The 21161-nt window shown below is 40.0% G+C and overlaps 1 protein-coding gene across 7 annotated transcripts in view; it reads right to left on the reverse strand.

The window, feature by feature from the left end:
- Positions 1–21161, reverse strand: part of ptprsa (protein tyrosine phosphatase receptor type Sa) — a 214807-nt gene that overhangs the window by 64233 nt on the left and 129413 nt on the right. For 5 of the 7 annotated variants that reach the window (XM_070554205.1, XM_070554202.1, XM_070554203.1 and 2 more), the window contains 6 exons: positions 13623–13892; positions 12949–13530; positions 12686–12822; positions 12437–12581; positions 4417–4737; positions 699–892 (listed from right to left, as the gene is read on the reverse strand). In XM_070554205.1, the coding sequence (XP_070410306.1) occupies positions 699–892; positions 4417–4737; positions 12437–12581; positions 12686–12822; positions 12949–13530; positions 13623–13892 (1649 nt within the window). The remainder of the gene's footprint in view (positions 1–698; positions 893–4416; positions 4738–12436; positions 12582–12685; positions 12823–12948; positions 13531–13622; positions 13893–21161) is intronic. The other 2 variants (XM_070554206.1, XM_070554204.1) reach the window with 1 other exon arrangement.

Below are 21161 nucleotides of genomic sequence, written 5' to 3' on the forward strand. Positions count from 1 at the left end.
TGTTGCATCACGTGCATTGATGTGAATCACCTACTTCAGGTTATTAGACCTCTTAAATCCATCGGACGAACTTTTAAAAGTCTAATTTTTTTTGTAAATTTGCACATTTTTTACACTGTCGGTATTCTTTTTTATTTGTTGCTGTGCATCGACACACTTTCCAGGTTCTGTTTGCAGGTTATCATTTCCACCTGGGTGATTGTTTCACAAAAAAAAAGATAAAATCTGAATTCTTCTTGAACTACGCTGACAATTTCATACGAAGGAAAATGAATATCAGTTTAAGATCGTCCATTTCAGGCTGATCTTTGGTGACATGTTTACTCTAGATGGTTCCCCCCCCCCCCCTTCCTGTTAGATGCAGAAGTACCCAAATAAGCATTTTCATTGGGTTTTTGCTTTGGAGACAAGCCTGCAATCAAATATTTCACGGCCGGTGTTGCGAGGAAGCAGGCATTCGTTGTAAAAGGTCTGGAGGTGGAGGAAGGAGAAAAAGATGATGGAAGCTTTGATTACAGCTGGTGTTGCAGGCTGAGGTGAAAAGATTTTTACAGCAACGACAAATGAAATCCGAGATGGAAAAGCGCAGATATTGCTTCCTAAACTTAACCACTGATATTGGCAACGGTTTATTGTGTGGTGGACGTTTTATTTTTCTACAGTGTGGAAGGTTGGTGAGAGAACTGCGACGGGCATACCTGGGCATCAGCCAGCATCACATCCTTGATGAGGGGAAGGCCCCGTGACTCTCCGTTCTCCACCCGTACATAGTGGACCTGGTAGCCACGGATCTGACCATTCTGCTTTCCTGGTATCACCGAACGCCACATCACCTTAAGAGCTGTGGAGTTGAGGACCTCCACCTCAACTCGCCTTGGCGAAGCTCCAGGAACTAAAGTGGCAGGAATGACAGGAACATTAAAAACAACACACTTTTCCATTATACACCACTTTCTTCTGTCACCTCCACCCTTTCATCATGTGTCTGACTGGAGGAGGCCTCGCCTCTTAGTCATAATGGCCGACCTTTATGACCTTTATCCAGGCCAGTGGAAGTGGCAGGAACTATCCTTTTCTGAGACGAATGTGGCATGAATAACGCTCCTCCTCTCAAACTGTTTCTATTTGCTCCTCCAGAAAGCCACCTTAAATCACATGACTTCCCCCGCATCCTACACAAGTCCTGCCTTTTCTTATCTCAGCTAGCATTTAACCCTGGTTCCTGTTCCACATATTAAAACCAAGCACTGAAACGTTTGCTTCACGCCTTCAGTAACTGATGTTAGCATCCTTTACTGAACATCTATTGAAAGCATTGTGCCTCTCATGCTGGTGTACATCCGTGTCAGACAAAATGCTTAAATTGCTGCAGTAATGGATATAAAATTTATTTTAAAAGAAAATCCATGTTAGTCGATGTGTTTCACACACGCTAATCTCTTCACTTTGTAATATTTAGTAAATTCAGCTGGATCATCTTTATTTTTTGTTCAAGCAGTTTAATTTTGTTCTTCTTCCCTGGGCGCCTCATTGCGCTGAACTCTGACACAGAGCTTGCACAGAAAGAAGTGTAACCAATTATGGGAAGTGAACTGAATCAAAAAATCTATTCAGGTACACAGCAGTTGGCCTTTGCTTCCAGGAACAGTAAACTTCACATCTCTCTGGCTTTAACAGCTTTACACCAAGAACACTAGCAGCCAGCAGCATTGTCATTTGTGACATTAGCCTGAGTGATACTGCAGCTGTATTTGATGAGCACAGTGAGGGTAATATTAACTCTTTTTCATGTCAGGATGCATTTCCCTACTCCTTATACATGCATGTGTTTTTCCCATCAGCCTGCAGGCTGTTACAGCCATTAACGCACAAACAGATATGGCCTTGCAGTGCACATCACTAATAGAGTAAACGCTAAAGACTCTCAGATGAGCAATGTGAAACTATTAAGAGCCTAAAGACTGAGGTGTGATATCGGCACTAGTAGCTATTATTATTGACATTTGGTTAGTTGTGTTTAAATAGCAATACACTTGATTTCCCAAGTGCAGCATTTTAAATCCTTCTGTTCTCATGACTCGTGTGACTCTGCCGACATGTGCACAGGTGGTGGATTCTATACATATGTATAGTAAATGTTATATTACATACACTGCGTTTACAACCAAAGTGTTTTGTGGTAAGCTTCTTTTTTTTTTTTTTTTTTTTGCTCTTTTCAAACTCAACAAAAGTTTGTTTTTCAACTTTTTTTCTGTAGTTTTTCTTCCATTATTAAACAGGACATATTGCAACAGATTTTCTTAAAGAGCAAGTCACCCCCTACCAGAGTCTTAGTCCACTCCCACTTCCTGTATGAAAAATGCAGCAAATGCTGTTGCCTGGCAGACAGAGAGGGCAGAGCCACTAACAAATACACACACACAGGCTCACAACGGCATTGTGACAACACAATGTACCAGCTAACGTCATAGTGTACCTCTTAGCCAATAGTGATGGCAGAGGTTTTACCTGACGATGGCACAACACTGACAGTTTTAGGCAGAACGTTTAAATTTGAACTAAGATGCACTAAAGTGCCACATTATTGAGCATGTGTCTACAGCACAATTAAACACTCATTTATATAGTTTATCAGCAAATAAAGTTTATTTGGGGGTGACTTGCTCTTGAAGTTATAATAGTTCTATGGTATATACAAAACGTGATTTTAGCAGTTTTATTCTTTACATTTTTACCTTCCAGAATGAGCCATTTAAGGACTTTGTCACCTTAAAGACTAAGTTCACTCTGTATTTTATTTTTCTTCCAATTCATTTACAGTGGTCTCTGGTAGAAATGAACACTTTGTGAGTCAAACTCCTGCTTCAACAACCAGATGAAAGCCAGAGCAGAAGTGAGCCACAGACGGCAAGATTTGGGGTCTTATTTCCTGATATTCAAAAATGTCTCTTCTGATTGGCTAACACCACTGAGTCTGTTTGCTTGGCAACACTGATATTTTATCTCGACAAATAACACAAGCCTGAAGTAGTTCTACCGTGTTGGGGAGTTGCTAATGCTAACAGTTAGCTTCTACTAGCTGATTGCTTCTACTAGCTGAGATGTGCTCTGCCCTCTCAGGGATGCTAAATCAACAACAGCCTTTAAAATTGCGGGCCAATACGGATGAGTCCATGAATGCAAATTTTCATTGCAACATGGAATTGACTGGCTTTTCTAATCCGAGCATTTTTCTCGTCTACTTTCTATTAGCGGGTAATTCAGGAAATAGAGGCAGAAGGACTTTTAAGTTGTTTTTACAAAACAATGCAGCCAATTTGCCACAATGCCGTGGCAGTGTCAGGGAGCCTTAGGTCGTTTATGAGTGGTCAGACTGTGGCGATAATGTGGCACAATCATGTCCTTTCTACAGAAGATTACACAATGGCGGCATAAAGGGGATATGGGGGCGGTCCTTCCATTTATCGTGGACACGTCTTGCTTTTTATTGCAATTGAAGCTCATTACGTTTTTTTAACAAGCTACTCCAAAAGTCTATGATGATCTGAGCTCCAGTTCTAATGAAGAGAAGCTCCAGGAGCGCTGCAGCGCTCCAGTTTGTCGTCTCAGCTAATTTTATACAAAAAGCAAAACTTACGGCCTGCTTTTACTTTCATTGTCAATATAGTTGCAGGACTGGAGCTCAGCAGTAACGCCCCACGTGATCATGACACCTTTCTCAGTTGCGCCAAGGTGCAATCGCCATTTATAAGACATACAATTACTACAATATTACTGCCAAGCAAGACAGACCAAATGCAGCTAAATTAGCACATCACCGTGCCAGCATAGTGCATTATAAGACACACTGTTGCAGTAATATACTGATTTGTCAGCACAGTGTGTCTTGTAAAAAGGGCTTTAGTCTGCATGTTAAACTCATAGTGACTGACTCTGTTTCAAAACTAACATGTAAAAAAATGGTTTCTCAGTGAGCTTGGCCTTTAAAAAAACAAGCCGAAGCTGGCCAAGCCCACCCCTCCCCCACTCAGGCTGCTATAAGCTGAGAAGCTCCCATATGTGGGAGAGGCTCAGAGTTGAGCTTCTGCTTCTTCAGCAGCAGCAGCAGCAGCTCTCCCATGCTCATGAAATGTAGTTCTATTCAAATTTCCCTGTTTGTGATGTCACAAACTCAGACGGCTTGTTTTATGCATATTATTCCTAAAACTAAATGCTTTATTTAAGTCCACCTTTAGAGTTGGAGTCAAGTGTTTATCGTTGCAGTAGAAACCCACATGGCAGCATAAAACAATGCAAAATGCATAATTTATCCCCTCTGAGGGTGGCTGTGCTATTGTTGATAGTACAGGAGTTGTTGATTCGAGTTAACTGAGTTGTCTTAATAAAATCAAGCCTCTACTCAACAGAGTCACGTACCATCTTCGTCTGTGCGGCAGACCAGGGGCTCACTCTCAGGGCCCATCCCAACAGCAGTTGAGGCAGAAACAGTGATGCTGTACTGGGTCCATTTCTCTAGTCGCTGTAGCAACACCCGCTCTTCGTTTGGAAGGACCATTGGCTCCTCCATTGGCTCCATGTTGTCACCAGCCCCCTCTGAAGGGCCCACCACCTGGTAGCGCACCCTAAACCCCGTCAGGTCACCATTCTGACTCTCCAGTGGTGGGGGCCCCCAACTTACCAAAAGGCTAGTGGAGCTGGTGCTGCGGCACTTAACGTCTTGAGGGGGAGCTGAGGGTTCTGGTGAGGTGGAAAGGACAGGAAGAAAGAGGGGGAAGAGGACCAAGAGGATGGGAAAGGGAGAAGGGTGAAAAACGAAAAAATAAAAGAGATGGGAGAGATAAATGAAATGAAAAAAAAGAAAAATTGAAAACCAACAAAAGCAATAACTAAATAAAAAAAGTTATGCAAACTAATTATTTAAAAATGTGCAAAAGAAAAAAAATATGCATCAAGCAAATGGCAACTTAGGAGGCTTAAAATGGACCACAGCACAAACGTATGTAATAATGAATCAAGATGGCTACTTTTGGGGTTTCTGAAAATGTGAACGTGTGGGACATTTGTTCAATCAATACATTAGCAGTGGTCTGTAGTAGGAATGAAAGCCTTAAAGGTCGCACTCAGGGGAAATAAAGCTCAGATGCACATGTTTCAACAGGAACTAAAAGAATGCCACATCGGAGAAGAGTTTAACACGGCAGGCTTTGGAGTCTTATTTCCTGATATTTGGACATCTCCTCTCTGATTGGATGACAGCAATGCAACTATACCACTGACTTTGTTTGCTCAGCAACACTCGTGTTATCTCCACAGATACAGAAGTTTGGAGGAGTTCTGCTGTGTGGTGGAGTTGCTAATGCTAACAGTTAGCTTCTACCAGTCCAGACGTTCTCTGCTGTTTCCTGGATGCTAAACCAACAACAGCTTTCCCTGTCGTGAGTCAAGATGAGTGAGTCCATGAATGTTGAGTAACAGTGTGATGTAGATCTGTGAGGCTTTTCAAATCTTAATTTATTCACACCATTTTCTATCAGAAGCTAATGCAAGTGATCTATTTTCATGTAAAACTCAGTCACTGATTATAATCAGAAATAATAATAAAAAAATGTGTTTTTGGTGTTCCATGCCTTTATATATATATATATATATATATATATATATATATATATATATATATATATATATATATATATATATATATATATATATATATACTGTTTCTCTCTTCCTAGTCCGCCTGTGACTTTATAAATAATTTTTCAATATTGAAGTAGCAAATCCAGTTCACTATTACATTTTTGTCCTTTGGTCAGGTAAGCAGCAAGATAACCAAAAATAAAAGTACATATAATATGAAATTCAAACAAAATTCCACAGGTGCGTTGTTAGGAATTGAAAAAAGAAATGAGAAGAAAGGTGATGATGTCATTCCAAAACAAAGACTGAAGCAATAATAAAAAAGAACTGGAGCAGGGTTTTGGGAAATCAATTTGTCTGTGACCCAACTGCCCCAAAAGGAAAAACAAACAATAGAAAACAACTATAAATAACGTTAAAATGAGAACTTATAATAAACCAGAGACAGCAAAACTGGATACTCGGAATAAAACAAGCATTTTAAACATCAAAGAACAAAAAGACAGTAAATAAATAAATAAATAAAAACCACAAGCATTGTCTGCATCATACGTACCTGTATCCCAAAAACACAAAACTTTAAAGACTTTCTTACCACCAGCACCTGACTACAGAGTGTTCTTACTCTGGAGTCAGTGAGCAGCAACACTTTCCCATCCTGTAAGCATTTTACAACTTTTCAGATCATCTTCTGTTATTTCATCAATAAACATCTCTAGTATTTACCCACTGGTGGCTTTGGACCCCCTTAGGGGTAAGCAGGAGGGAGAGAGATGGCTCTGTGCTGTAAGCGGTCTGCTTATACTGTATTGTTGGGCCTGAGGGTCCACAAAACTGTGAGGCAGAGGGGAAGCCACTGGGGAAAACTCATTACTAAGATGTGCTATGCTTAAGAACTTGGCCCGAGCACACAAACATCCTTCTTGTTGACAATTTCTGCAAATAAATCCCATTTCATAGCCCACAGCTGATCTGAGTACACCAGGAAACTAGAATACCAGCAGCAACATGAAAAGCTTTGATACCACAACTGCTAAAAGTTTCATCAAAATGTTGGAAGAGCAGCATGAAAAATGAAAAGAAAAACTGTGATTTTAAAGTACAAAGGCCTCCTGCTTTGGAAAGTTGAATGCTCAACTGCACAAAAAAATAAGACAAGACCTCAGCCACAGTCCCCAAACCCTTTTCTGTGTCTAATGGGCTTATTTACTTAAGGTCTTACCGAATTTTGAGCCTTTCAGCTTCTTTCCTTCGCCTATTTTTTATTAGCAAACTCTTCACGTCAAGAATGATTGCTCAGTTCTCCTTCTTTATGTAGGAAACAAGCTAGGAACCTGACAGGGTTGAGGTTATCTGAGTGCACAGGCATCCTCTTGCCCGATAATAACTTAAAACTGATGGGGGCCTATCATTAATAAAATGAATCGTCCCTCAAGTCCAGTCAAAGGATTATGGATACTAGAACCATGCAAACACAAAAGGAGTCACTCGACTAAATTTTTCCTTGAGGTTACTTATTTAAATCTCCCTTGAAAGACTTTCAGAAAATGCCTTTTGACAAATAATTAGTCATGTCCTCGTGGATCTTTTGGGGCTTTTATGTTGGTTGTGATGTGACAGATCTCTGGGTGGAAAGTCAAACACTGGTTGGTGGCTTGGCTAATCATTGTGACCACTGTTTACAACAATCACTGTAGCGGTAATATCAATTTTTGTACAATCTAATAGAAAAAGCTAATGCTTCCTGTTTGAAGTAAATCAGTATTTTGATTGCATTTTTAACCAGAAGCTTCAAATGACCGAATTTTCATATTTGTAGATCATTAATCCTTGAAATACCAAATGGTCATGGTGAGGCTCATACAAGTATACCAATACATCTAAAAACCCTCTGCAATTAGAGTAAGTGAGTGTGTGTGTGGTGTGTGTGTGTGTGTGTGTGTGTGTGTGTGTGTGTGTGTGTGTGTGTGGTGGCGCTAAACTGCATGTTTTGTTAAATACAGAGGATTTACAGTCTGCCACTTTAATTTTAGAGATAGCACTTGACTGGATACTGGCAGGTTCTAGGTATAATCTAAATGTGTAACAAAGCCTGACAATTCAAGGCCCTGGCTCATAGCTCATTGCAAAGCATGAAATTAATTCTGACGCTATGAAATGGGATTCTTATCTGCCACTCAGGGGCCCTGCAGTCCCCTAACACCCACTCATCGTGCCTATCTCCAGCTCCGTTTCCATGCTTTGGAGCTGGCTAACAGTTACAATAATTCCCCCCTAAGCTCTCCAGCTGTGGACCCTCCTCAAGCCACATCTGAATGGACTGGTAAAAATCTTTCAAACTTTGTCTGAGAATAGTAGCATACCACATGAGGACTACAGAATGGGGACCCAGTATCCAGGAACATTTTGTTTATTTATTAATCACCTGTATTATTTTGATAGATCATTAGCTTAATGTCAAATTAGAAGAATGAAAGTTTGGAAAATAATTCCTAAAGAATTGTACATTTTTTAAATATGCTCTTTGAAAATTGGTCCCCATGACAAGCCTCTCTGGTAATGCTATTTGGACTGAAAGTTTAGACTTCTGCAAACATTTGTAGCATAGAAAACATTTGTAAAGTTTTACTTTGTGGAACAATGATTCAGTCTGCCAGGCACAGAGATGGAATCAAGTCTGAGTTCTAACGCCTTTGCATTTGCACGTAAAGCTGCGCTCACACACACACAGCAATATAAATTTTTACACAATCGTATATTTTTAGGTGTTTGGGATAAAGAGGACACAAGAAAACAATTTAGTTTCTTTTTAGGCTGTGGAAAATGTCTCTGATGTACATCTAAAACCTGGTTTTATTTGTAGTTTACTCATGCAAGGGGCTTTATTATAGTATATACAGGATGTGTATGAACAGACCCAGTAATAGTAACTCACAACTGGTGCTAATTAGATATTTTGAGGGTTGGTGTGAAAATGTCTCAACAAAATGCAAAAATATCCAATAAATTAAAATGTTGAAGACAAACTTGCGGTTTCCAAGTGTTGGTCACGGTGTCTACACAGCACGCCCTTTACAAGAAGTGGATGCATTCTGCAGCTCTGTGGAAAAGGTTATGGCAGACTGAATCCCCGAACCACACGTTCACTTACCTCAAAGCATCCAAAAGATCAAAGTGTTTTGTTAGAAAACCGTTAGTTTTGTCTGACTTGGGTTATTTAGTCTCAATTACTGACAAACCAAAAAGCGGGTTTCACAGTTGCTTGTTCAAGGACTCATCAATGCGTTGAAAAGCCAATGAGGTCTAAAGTGAAAGCATGTTCATAGAATGGAAAAGAAGTGAAAATTGTGATTTTGTTAAAGAAAGTAGACAATAGGCATGTTTCCACTGTTGGAACTTCAGGGTGATTTTACTGGAACTTCTCAGCATGCCTTCACTTCACCGGGCCGGCCAAACGGGACGTTTACTGGGCCATTTTAGAAAATTTCGAAGTATCTGAAGAGGGGTAGGTACTTGTAAAGGCCCAGCAGAGTAGCTGAGTGGAACATGTGGCTAACTCCTGCTGACTGGTTGTAACTCAGTAGGAAAAGACATCAGCAGATGTTCAAAACAACCAGCATTGATAAAATTAGAAAGGTTGCCAACGTAGAATGGAAGCACAAGCAAATAAGCACCGTTCTTTGTGCTTTAAAATCGCCAAATAACGCAACGGAACTCCCTCCCCCAACCATGTCATTCACGGGACTTTGTTGTCTCACTGAGCATCGTAAAAATTGTGTTTCTTCTGGTCATTGAACCCCACATTTTATATTACACAGCTGCTCTCCTGGTACTCTGAATGGTGCTTCAACAGAATGAAACTTTTAATGTTACTGAGGACACTTTTTGGTGATGAACAGGGACATCAGTCACTGCTGAAGCAGTCGCAATATGCTGACATCTGTGGGAAGTACTGAAAGGGCTGAATTTGTATGGAGACACAACAGCTGAGAGGACCAGGCCACCGTAGCTCCTGCTTAATTTCCCCCTCCCAGATATTACCCTGAAGGTTTGACAATGGAAACACACCAACTATATAATATGGTATTTACATTGTGTACTTCACTTCTAAGATAAAATGAGCACTGATGTATTTTGAATAAAAGTAACTTTTTCTGTGATGTGTGATTCCATTAGCCTTCCTGTAGCTTGTATCAAGGCTGGTCTAATGCTCATTCAATAAAAGGGAAGTTACTATTTGAAAAATTGGCCTTTCACAATAAAACATAAATGAATTAAACTAGTGAAACAAAAAGATTGGAAACATTTATCAAAAGTTTCAACATAAAAGAAAGAGGGCTGAAAGTGAACAAGGTGATGTCAAGCCATTCCAAAGAGTGTTTGTAGTTTTGTCCATAAGGAGGACACGTGGAAAAGTGATAAGCAGCTCTGGAACGATGACAGAAGAAGAGTGGGTGTGAATTCAGCTCGGCCTGCCAGAAATTTATAAATGCAAACCAGACGTATCAAAATGACCAAGCACACTGACAGGTGAGGATGAACACAAATACAAATCCCAAGACAGAAATGGGGATGGAGGAACATTGTGGGTTTCATGCTTGAAGGCTTAAAATGTCATCATCGCTGCTCAACAGCACCCCAAGAGGGCAGGAGGGGGAGTCACATGCAAGCAGGGCTCTTGGTAGTTACACTACACTCCGTGTAGGTTTGCTGTCTAGCATTGACAGAAAGAACTGTAAGGTGGTGGTCCCAAGGCCTCTACACCCACATGTGTAGGTGTAGTCAACAAGCTGCACGAGTAGAAACAGAAAATGTGTTAAAAACGTTGACTCCCACCGTCATGGCTCTCGTTTGCTACAGTCAAAATCTACAGTCTTGGTCCCAGAGCAGCTTTATTTTAAAGACACACCTAATAATCCTTTGGATTACATTAGACAAAGGCCTGTGAAGAGTGATGAAAAGATGTTAGCATCATCATCATATTTGAGCTGGTTTTCACAAGAACCTTGTTGGTACTGGAGCCAGGAAAGTATCTTGCTTAAATCTAAAAACATCTTATGCCAAATTTGTACCTATGAAGTAAAATAACTATTGTAAAAATAATATGCATCTCTGTCACAAAATTATATTTTTCCAAAAGATAAATAATCTACATGATATATTTGGTCATTGCTTGCTCCAGGTATCTGGAGTAGTGTATCCTTAAAGGGTTTTCTTTTCCAAAGGACCAGATCTCATGCTGTAAGATGCAATCAGGTTGTATTTTCTGTCTTGGAGGTGTAAAATATTGGGCTTGCTATTTATCAATGATAAATAATACAGCTGTGTCCTTTCTTTCAGTAAACTAAAACAATCCGTGTTGGACTGATTACCTCACAAACAAGGATATAGGTAGTTTTGATGACTAAACTTACTTTAAGATTCTACCACCCAAAAATAACAATAAATCATACGAGAGCCTTGGCAGTTTTTTGGGAGAATTCCCATTTTTTGTGTCTGACAAGAAGGATGTGCACTTGCTGTTAACAAAGAAAAGCAAACAAACAAAAACACAAAGAAAAATGAACGGCCAATACATAAAATGAAAAAAATCCACGTGGATGTGGTTTGTTGGAAGTCAGCAAACACGTGTAGGTTTGCACCAAACCATAGTTAAAAAAATAAGGCAACAGAGACAAGGCTGTGAGACGGTTCATTGAAAGGAACATTTTGACTAGAAGGACCAGGTACTAAAGCGTACCGTGGCTTTTTTTTAAAGAAACAAAACGATCATTTTTTTGGCTAGGGTCTTTTACATTTCCAGTGTTCTGGGTTAGGAAAATCTAATCAAAATGCAGAAAAATCACCTCAGTGGGAAGTGCCGTTGAAAGTGATAAATTATTATTATTATCATTAGCTTTGACATGAACAATTTGTGACATCCGCACTTGAGAAGGACTACACTCACTGCTGTCCGCCGTCTAAACAACAGGCATCAGAGCTTAAAAATAACAGCAACGCAGAAACATTGACGATAGAAGAAGTTGCACAGGAAGCCATGTTTTATTAGACAAACATAACTAGAAGTTAACTGATCTATTTTCCTCCAAAACTGGTTTCAGTCTGTTTGGATCTAATTGTATATTTTAGTTTTGCTCAGCAATCTTCTTCAAAATGTCAACCTGCTGCAGTTTATGATATCGAGCAGCACAAATATTAAGAGAGTAATTAAAATAAAATAGTGGTGCAAATCTGATTGTAGAATCTAATTTAGCAAGTTAACCCTTGATTCCAGCACTGGAAATGAAAAGGTCAGTGAAAACCCCCAAAAGACCACAGCTACTGGAAACATTTCCAGTAATGAAAATGTAAAATGTGCCTTTAAACTTTGTGCCTTTTTTTAACCACAACTTTCCATTAAAGTACCTCTTCTCAGTACAATGCTACTTGATATGGGGTTGAAAAAAACATTTTGTTAATACAACTGTTTAAATAAAGACAAAATACACACAACTTTAACTACTTATTTAAAGGGGAATAAGTAACCGTGTGAATTAGTCCGTTAAATCATGTCAGAAAGCTTTGAGTGCTTAATTATTTCTAAAGAAAGCACAGTTCATAACTAAAGAGTGATGAGGTAGTTGACAGAAAAAAGATTTTGCAAGCTTCATTCAAAGGAACATGAAAGAACCTAATTAGTCTTTTTCGCAAAGGTCCAATAAAACATAAAAACCGTCATAGTTAAATGATGTGGTGGGTAATTTCCTTTGTTTACAAACCTGCAAATGAAACAGGAAAGACTGAAAAGAAGGCTACATACTGGCTTGTAAGGTCCTTTCAGAGATTTCATTTGTGAAGGCTCCAATGCCTTTGTTGGAGATGGCTGCCAGGGAGAAACGGTACTCTGTGTTGGGGCGGAGACCTTCCACGACATAAGATCTTCTGGGCGGAAAGTCTTTCTTTATCTGTTAATTAGCAAATAAAATACTGACAATGCATCTTGATGCAACGTCGAATCATTCTAGAGTCTTGGACTGAATTTAAGATGAAACAAACATTAAATTATTACCAGTGTGCTGAATTTGCTTTCTGCATAGCGAAGTTCATATCTTACAATCCCTTCTTTGTCATAGGCAGGATCCCAGGTCAGTTCAATACTGGTGTCGGACACGGCACCCACCTGGAATTTGGATGGTTGACCAGGAACTGAGGGCAGCAGAGAACATTATAAGAAGGCAGAAAAAATGTGCTGGTGATTTATTTTACTCTGGTTTCTGTTTACTGCAGCACCAAAACCACTTCAGTATTCCAAATCATTCTGCTTATCCTTACCTCCTTGCTGTACTTTGACACTAACGGCTTCTGAAAAAGGTCCATCACCAACAGAGGTAAATGCAAGAACTTTGATTGCGTATGTTTCTTCAGGAACTAGGCTTTGGATGGTGGTGAGGATGCTATCCTGGACATTATGAATATGCCACAGACTCATTGGCTGCGAGTCGTCCATGGTGTAATAAACTCGGTATCCCTTGATCTGCCCGTTAGGCTCTTCTGGCTCTTCCCACTGCACCACCATTGAGTTTTGAGGAAGAATTTCTGCTCTGACGTTTCTTGGCGGACTTGCAGGGGCTTGCTCGCCCGTCCGAGTTTCAACTGGTTCGCTGGGAGGTCCCTGTCCAATCGTATTGACGGCTGAGACACGGATTTCATACTCTGTGTTTGGGTAGAGGCCACCAATGCTATAACGTGTAGTGGTGATGTCATCCACTGTCTCATACTTGCTGTCTGGGGACTTAGCCCTGTACTGTATGATGTAATATGTCACTGGGTCTGGGTTTCCCGAGTCCCAGGTAATAGTTACACTTGTAGCTGTGGTTTCAGTCACCACAGGGGTGCCAGGAGGCTTCGGGAGAGCTGTTTTCAAGACATAACAAAGGAAAGTTAAACACTGTTCTGAGTATGTCAACATGAACTGAACCTTCTTCATAAATACAGTTATCTCTTACATTTGACTGTGATCTGTGCCACAGCTTCAATCATGCCAAGGCTGCTCATGGCTACGCAGGTGTAGTTGGCTGACTCACGGACGCTGCTCAGTTCAAGAACATTCCTGCCAACTGGCATCTCGTCCTCCGGTGTCAGATCCTCAGAGTTCAGCATCCACTTGACATAAGGCATGGGCGACCCCACTGCCACGCATGTTATGTTCACACTGCCACCTGGCATTATCTCTTGATTCGTTGGTGGAATGGAGAAGCGAGGAGGCACCCGCCGGACTGGGAGAAAGCATGAGGAAGAGGAGAGGATGACAAAAGAGGGCAAGAGTCAAAATGAAGAGGAAAAAAAAAGAGAAGTAACAAGAGAGGCCGATGAACATGGACCCTTCTCCAGGAAATAATCAACACAGACTTTTCAACATGGCAAATGTGAACTCAAACAAACAAAAAATATTTTGAAAAGATAAAAATTTACAAGTAATGAAAAAGAACTAAACTAACAGAATTGCTTCAACAACAATATAGAGTTACAGTTAAGCAACGATTCATAGCAACAAGGTTCCATAGACCAATAATTGACCCATCACAGCACACTTAAAGTCACAAAAATCTATTACGAGTTTCTCATCTTTGGGGACTGAACTGCTGATATACAGACAACAAAGCATTGTTTATTGCAAAATAAGAAGGTGTATAGTAAAGGTCATGTGATAATTCCATCACATAAACCCAAGTGGGCAACCTGGAACTTCCTGTCCTCTCCGAAACTCATGCCAAACAGGAAGTAGGCCATTGCAGGCTTCTCCCTCAGCACAGGAAGTGTATGGTTACTGAACTTCCGACCATCTCTAGGAGGTCTCTAACTTAATTCTAGCATATGTTTGCTCTTAGCAAAAGTCTCTATGTTCTTGCAATCTTAAAGATGAGAAACTTTAATCAGATTTTTGTGGGTTTGGGTAGATCCACTGGACAAAGCCTTATTAAGATCTGACACGGTTCCATTGATAGATGCAGCTATCAGTTTCACAGACAGCATGCATAAATAGATCGAGGTAAATTAAGGAGTAAATGATAAGAAAATCAGATATAAAACTTGAGATAAAATGCATAGAGGAATATAACTGAAGGGTCGCTTGCATGCCCAGACAAAAGACGACTGGAGAGGAAAAACAGAAGTACAAGATAGAGGAACTGAGGAGAGGAGAGAAAGGAGGAGAACGGAGAACCAAAGAGTGACAGAGGAAGAAAGAGAGCAGGGAAGGTTGGAGGAGGGGGAATGGGGCAGGGGGTAACCCGTTTCAGTGCTGTGTAAACTTTTGCTTTTCTTCAGCTAATGTGACTAAATGTGATGATGGCACATTGTCACATCGCAGTCCCGGATAACACAAAATAAGTACTGAAGAACAAGGAGTGTGCCTAGAAATACACAGAGAAAATAAATAAATTATAGCAGTCAGAGCTAAAAAGACTAACTATCACAGAGTGTAGGAGTAAAGAAACAGAACTGGATCAACAGTGAGTAGAAACTCTGAGAATCAGAGAGATGGAAGGAAAGGGAAAAGGGATGAACACGGCCAGAATGCCAGCTACAAGAGGTAGACAGGGAGAACCTCTAAAGTCATGGATAGGGCTGGATGTTCAAGAGGGAGGATAAACAGTCTGAGACGCAGAGGAAGAATGTGGCGCAGGTGTGTATGCTTCTTATTTTACATATAAATGTACACTTCTTGCATTGGTGTAGGCATGTGCGTGTGTACAGTATGCAAAGTTAGAGTGAAAGAGTATGATTGAGCTGAAGAGAATAACTAAATTGTGTTCATGAGAGGCATCCCAGCAAGCACATGACAGCTAGAGGTGGCCAACAACGGCGCTTACCTGAAAAAGTCTTTCAAAAGTCTTTATTTACATCAAAAGCACAATTAAGGTGTATTTAAACATTTTCCTAATTATTATGCATTAGGTTAAGTGTTGCTATGTGCTCACCAGAGCAACACGTTCTTTGGTACATTAAAATGTGATACAAAAAGTAATATTTTAAATGATTTTAACATCTTCAAACACCCCAGATACATCACAGGCTAAACATACGGACTAGCTCTAAATGTAAAAGTCGGTTCCCGAGGAGCCCAGCTCTATTTATTCAACGTCAAAATGTTTGTTGGGATGCAGAGGTTAAAAAGAGAAAAGGATAGTAGTAAAGATGTAGAAGTCAAAATATGATCAACTAAATGGAAGAGATGACTTTAGAGACAGACAAAACAGGAAAGAAAGGGTTGAGAGACAAGACACAATGCAGGAGTTAAACAGACCCGAGCAGCAAGACAGCAGACACGACAAAGGAAAAAGGATGGACACGCAGACATACTGTACAATACGCAACAAGGAAGGGGAGGTTTTTGGGTTGTTGGAAGGAGAGGGGAAGGAGAAGAAGGATATTTGTGGGGGATAGAATAAGTTTATGTGATTGTAAATAAAAAAAGAGACAAGAAAAATCATGGCTAAAAGTTGGTTTGGAGGTCTCACACACTGGGGCTTAAAATCAAGAATCGGGTACATGTTCCCTCCTCTCCACCTTAAACATTGCAGCTGAGTGCAAATGTGACTCAAATCTTTGGATGGGTGGGTGGACGTCACATGGCTTTATAAAAGGAGAAATTCGGGATAGAGGCAGGGATCTGGAGAAAGACTCAAAGGGGGGGGGGGGGGGGGGGGTTCACAAGGAACGCTAGGATCCCAATACACACCGTGTCGATCCAAATGGGATTCATATGATCGTTGCTTTAATTCTCTCCACAAAACTAATGCAGAAACATGTCTTTACCTGAGAGCTGACACGTAATATGATGCTTTATTACAGCAAATATAGACATTCTTGCTGCAGGGGTGAAAGCTTTCTAATAAATAAAACTACGTCATTTCCAAGGGCTTAAAAGATGTTTAGTGTCATTTTTCTTCTTTAATAGCCAATTCGTATTCAGCCACAGGAACTGCATTCTGCTTTGCATCTAAAGAGACTACACCACACACTGGTCAGCTTTACTTACAAGGCCAGTGGAGCTCAGATGGGGACCACAGCTGGTGTTTTTGATCTGTCATCCTCTGAACTACTCTGTATGCATACTCTCAAGTATCAACTGTTAATGTCCATTACTTTGCCACTCGGGGGCAAAACATGACCTGACCTTGAGGGCAAAAAGTTCAGAGCTGACCTTTGAGGAATTTGTGGTACAAAAACAAGAAAAAAGAAACCAAAAACATATGAACATAGCAAAAATGTATCAAGAAGAAAAATGGTCAACTGTGCATCTGAAAACAGTCTAATTAAGTTGGGGGCAAAAATAGCTCCTAAAAAAAAGGACCTTTCATTTGAGATATCTTAGTTTCATCATTTAATGACGCCAGAAGACATCCTAAGAAAAGATGAAAAGAAAAATGTCCTACAAGTGCAAAAAATAACTGAGTTACTGTTTCACAGAAAAACAACCTGATCAACAAAGGTGAAAGGGCAGCCCATTCCTCACACAGACATGCATGGGTGTGGCTTTGGCATGAGTGGCGTACAAAGGTGCGCCCTCATCCACTTCAGCAAACACCAGAGAACCAATACAATCCAGAAAATGTCACCCAAGCCCATCCAAGCATGCCATTTATTACTGAATATAGCATTGCTTCAGACACACACTCACAAAAAATCAAATGAAACAAATGAAACTGAACAAAGTCACAAAAACGAACTCCATCCGGACAACAAAGACAGGACCAGAGTGCAGCTATGTTCACAAAAAGGTTTGCATCACTACTATTAGATGTTTTTCAGCTTCCGTTTGTCTCTTCAATGGATCGTCCAATTCAAAATGGTTGCGAGAACTAAACAGAGTCAATGTGGACTTTTTGGGGGGAAACTTTCAATCCAAGTTTTTGAGGGCCGATCTTCTCTCCCTGGGGCTCTGATCAGCCAATGGACCGGGAGCTGAAATGGTTAAGTGAATGAGGTTTCCCCACAGGAATTAGTCTCTAGTTATCTTCAGAAACCTATCGTTTCAAGGACAAGGGGGGGCTTAAAACCAAATTACTTGACAAACACGGGAAGTATTAGGCTAAAGCAGGTGTGTCCAAAGTGCGGCCCGGGGGCCATTTGCAGCCCTCGGAGTGATTTTGCACGGTCCTAGTTAGCGATTTTAGAGTTGTGGAATTAAGTCTCTCCAGGAGGCTGTTGATGTAAATTCACATATTTTAATATTTTATGTTCACCTTTTTACTAGTATTTTTATTTAGGCCTTTTTGAGCAGAACAAATGACGAATATAAAATTATGTTTGCGTTCTTTAAAAAAAAAAAGGTAATAACATTTTTGTGGCTCGTGAGGAGATTTAACTTCATGATTTTGGCCCTCATCTTGAAACGTTTGGACATCCCTGGGCTATGGCAAAAAGTTAGAATCATAAAACTCACTGAGCCAATACAGCTTAAGACTTAAACACAAGGGAATCTAGTATAAAACTGTAACATGCAAAACAGTTAGATGGAGAAATGAAATATGGAGAAAGTGTACTCTACGTCTCCAATTGGAAATTCTAAATTGTTTATTACAACCCTGGATGGAAACTGTTTATTCTACACTCTATACAGGTTAGAGATCCTAAAAGCCATAACAAAACTAAGGAACCTCTGCATCTACATGTCATTATCACATGTAAATGATTCACAACACTGTAACTGGACAAAGATCTGAATGATGATTGTGTCAATGGTTTGGAAAGCCTAGACAGTCAGCTATGTGTATGTAAAGATGACCCTCTCATCTTAAATTGCACCATCATTAAAACAAAGGGAAAAGAATAAGAAAACAATGAATTAAAGAATCCCAACTGCATGGACACGGTCCTCATTCACAGAGACCAGGAGCCCAGCCGGCCCATTTGGAATTGAGAGGAGAGAAACAAACCAGACGTTAACATTTTCTATGGTTATCTTGTTTCTAGCCCCAATGTGGAGAGAAAGACAAGAAGCCGTGCACTGGACGAGGTGGGAAGCAGTCGAGAGAGAATGCCAGAGTACAGCACTAACTCTAATAGTGGGCAGCGGTGTCGAGGGGTTTGTGCCCAAAAACAGAGGTCAGAAGGTGGACATTATTGGCCATTTTAGGCAGATTTTTTTTACTGCCCCGAAATAAGGGAGGGAAGCCAAAATAATGTGCAGCCTTTAGTGTCACCTTGAAGCGGAGATTACACCCTCTTGCTGCCTGAAGACACAGGCACAGTATAGAGATCTTTTAGTCACACTTGCTGGGAGAGTCCTGCGGCATTTACACTTGAGCCGCGGGGGTTGGTTGTATTAACATACCTTGGCTGTGCCAACACTAAACAGTCACTATGGGTGGCTCATCAAAATGAAAATTATTACCTAAAGGAAACTGACAGGAGTCGTAGCAGGGGTATCTATAGGAGCAAGCATTCTATTCAGGGGATTTCAGTATTTATCACTTTGTTCTCTCGTCTTACAGGTACACGACAAGCAGCCAAATGATACTGCAAAGACGGTCCCCTGTGTCCGTGAGCGTTTCAGCACATACTATCAGTCTGACTGGGGACAGAGCATCCTTTACACCCTAGTATTAGTAGAAAAGGTGATAAAACATAAAGCATTTCTGGAAAGAAAAACAAAATAAACGTCGTATTTTTTAGAAGTTGGCTAATATTTTCCAGACTCCTTAAGGCAAACATCTAATAGAGATGGCAGGGCTTTGCTTTGGCCAGTGAGGACATAAGGTGTAATCTAGCTTTCTTTCCCAACGTCACACATAAATGCATGGCAAGACATGCAAGCACATTCACAAACGAGCACATTTCATAGTAGGAGGGTGAACGTGCACATGCATATATGACAGCACAGTCTTTCTGCATCATGCCTGAAATCTGACAAAATAGTGTTAAGTTATGATTTAGGTTCATTCTGGACATTATCTATGAGGAACTATGTTTTTGATAGCTTGTTGGAGGCCACTGGTTCTCGTGTGTGGACTAACTGCTTGATCATATAAAGGGTGACGTCTTAGTCAAACGCCTGGCTTTGAAATCACACGTGTGGCTAAAGAAATCCAGAAAAACACACAAATAAATCACAGTTTAAGACCAAGCTGAAGTTTTTGTATTCAATAATTGCTGTTACTAAAGTAAATATGTATTAATCAGTTGAATGTGCAGTAAAATAGCCAATTACCAATGCTCTAACATCAGCATACCAAAAAATAGAGTTAAATATGTCTGGTTTCAAGATGTAGGTGACCCTTTAATTAGTTTAAACCTGTAGGAATGAGAACATTTTAATGACAACTAACCTCAAGTCCAAACCCGAAAAAATAAATAAATAAATAAATAAATAAATGATCTGATCCGTTATGGAAATTGTCTATTGGTACCTTTATTATAAGCAAGGCTCAGCTTTAAAACTAGTGGAGCTGGTAAATATTCAGGCTTTCTGAAAACAAGATTACTTTACAAAACCAGGTGCAACACATTATATTCAGCTAAGTTTACATTATTGTCCAATTTATTTAGCAGAATCTACTATAAAAATAACATACTTCTACAACTTTGTGGGTTTTCCTAAAAATTCTGTTCTGTTTTATGAGTGCATGTTTGTGAATTTAAGGAATGATTGTGAGAATACACAACCAGCAATCATTCAACAAATGCAACTGCATTTAGCAACAGCAAATGGGATATTTAAGTCATTATATTGATATTGATCTGCACAACACTGTAAATGGCCTTCCTTAATGGCTGTCTGAAATCACCATGGAACCCAACTGGGTTCAATATTTTCAGTAAGGAATCCCAGGATGGCAGGAACACTGGCTGCATACACACTCATTTCATTCGGCAATTGCACTCCAAGATTCAAGAAGCAGAGCAGCATCAGAGTCCAAATTAAACGGAGTTCTAACAAATTAGTGAAACACAAGAATAACAAACGCTTTAAGAAAAAAAAAACAGAACTGAAACAAACAAACAAAAACATACATGAACGCCACAACCACAACACAAAAATCAACGTAAAATAAAAGGAAAGCCAACTGTGGTGAGTTTCAGGAAAAACACCCAGAAAAAGGAAAAAACAAACAAACAAACAACTGAACAAAACATGGGGAATGCAAAAGTAAAAGGACCAATGGGGCCAAAGGGATTTTGCAAAAGCATGCAAGCGCAGTTACATTCTCCCATCATGCAACAGGCCCTGTTATTTTCACATGCTGGATTTCCATGGCAACACATGCAACAAAGCTTTGTAGGTGCAGAAGCAATACCAAAGGATGCAAAACGTGAAAAGGCCCCACAATGCAAACATAAAAGTAAGTTAACAAGACCCGAGCTAATTGGGTTTGCTTTCATCATTTCTTCCTTGGAGATAAATAAAAAATATATATTTTATATCCATTTAGCAGTTTGGATGATTTTTTTTTACTTTCAGATTAGTGATTTATCGAGCTCTGCAAAATGCAAATACAGCTAAAATTTTTCAACATGTTGATTGTTCTTTTCAAATGTGG

Source organism: Nothobranchius furzeri, chromosome 8 (genome assembly GCF_043380555.1).
Source record: "Nothobranchius furzeri strain GRZ-AD chromosome 8, NfurGRZ-RIMD1, whole genome shotgun sequence".
Lineage (NCBI taxonomy): Eukaryota > Metazoa > Chordata > Actinopteri > Cyprinodontiformes > Nothobranchiidae > Nothobranchius > Nothobranchius furzeri.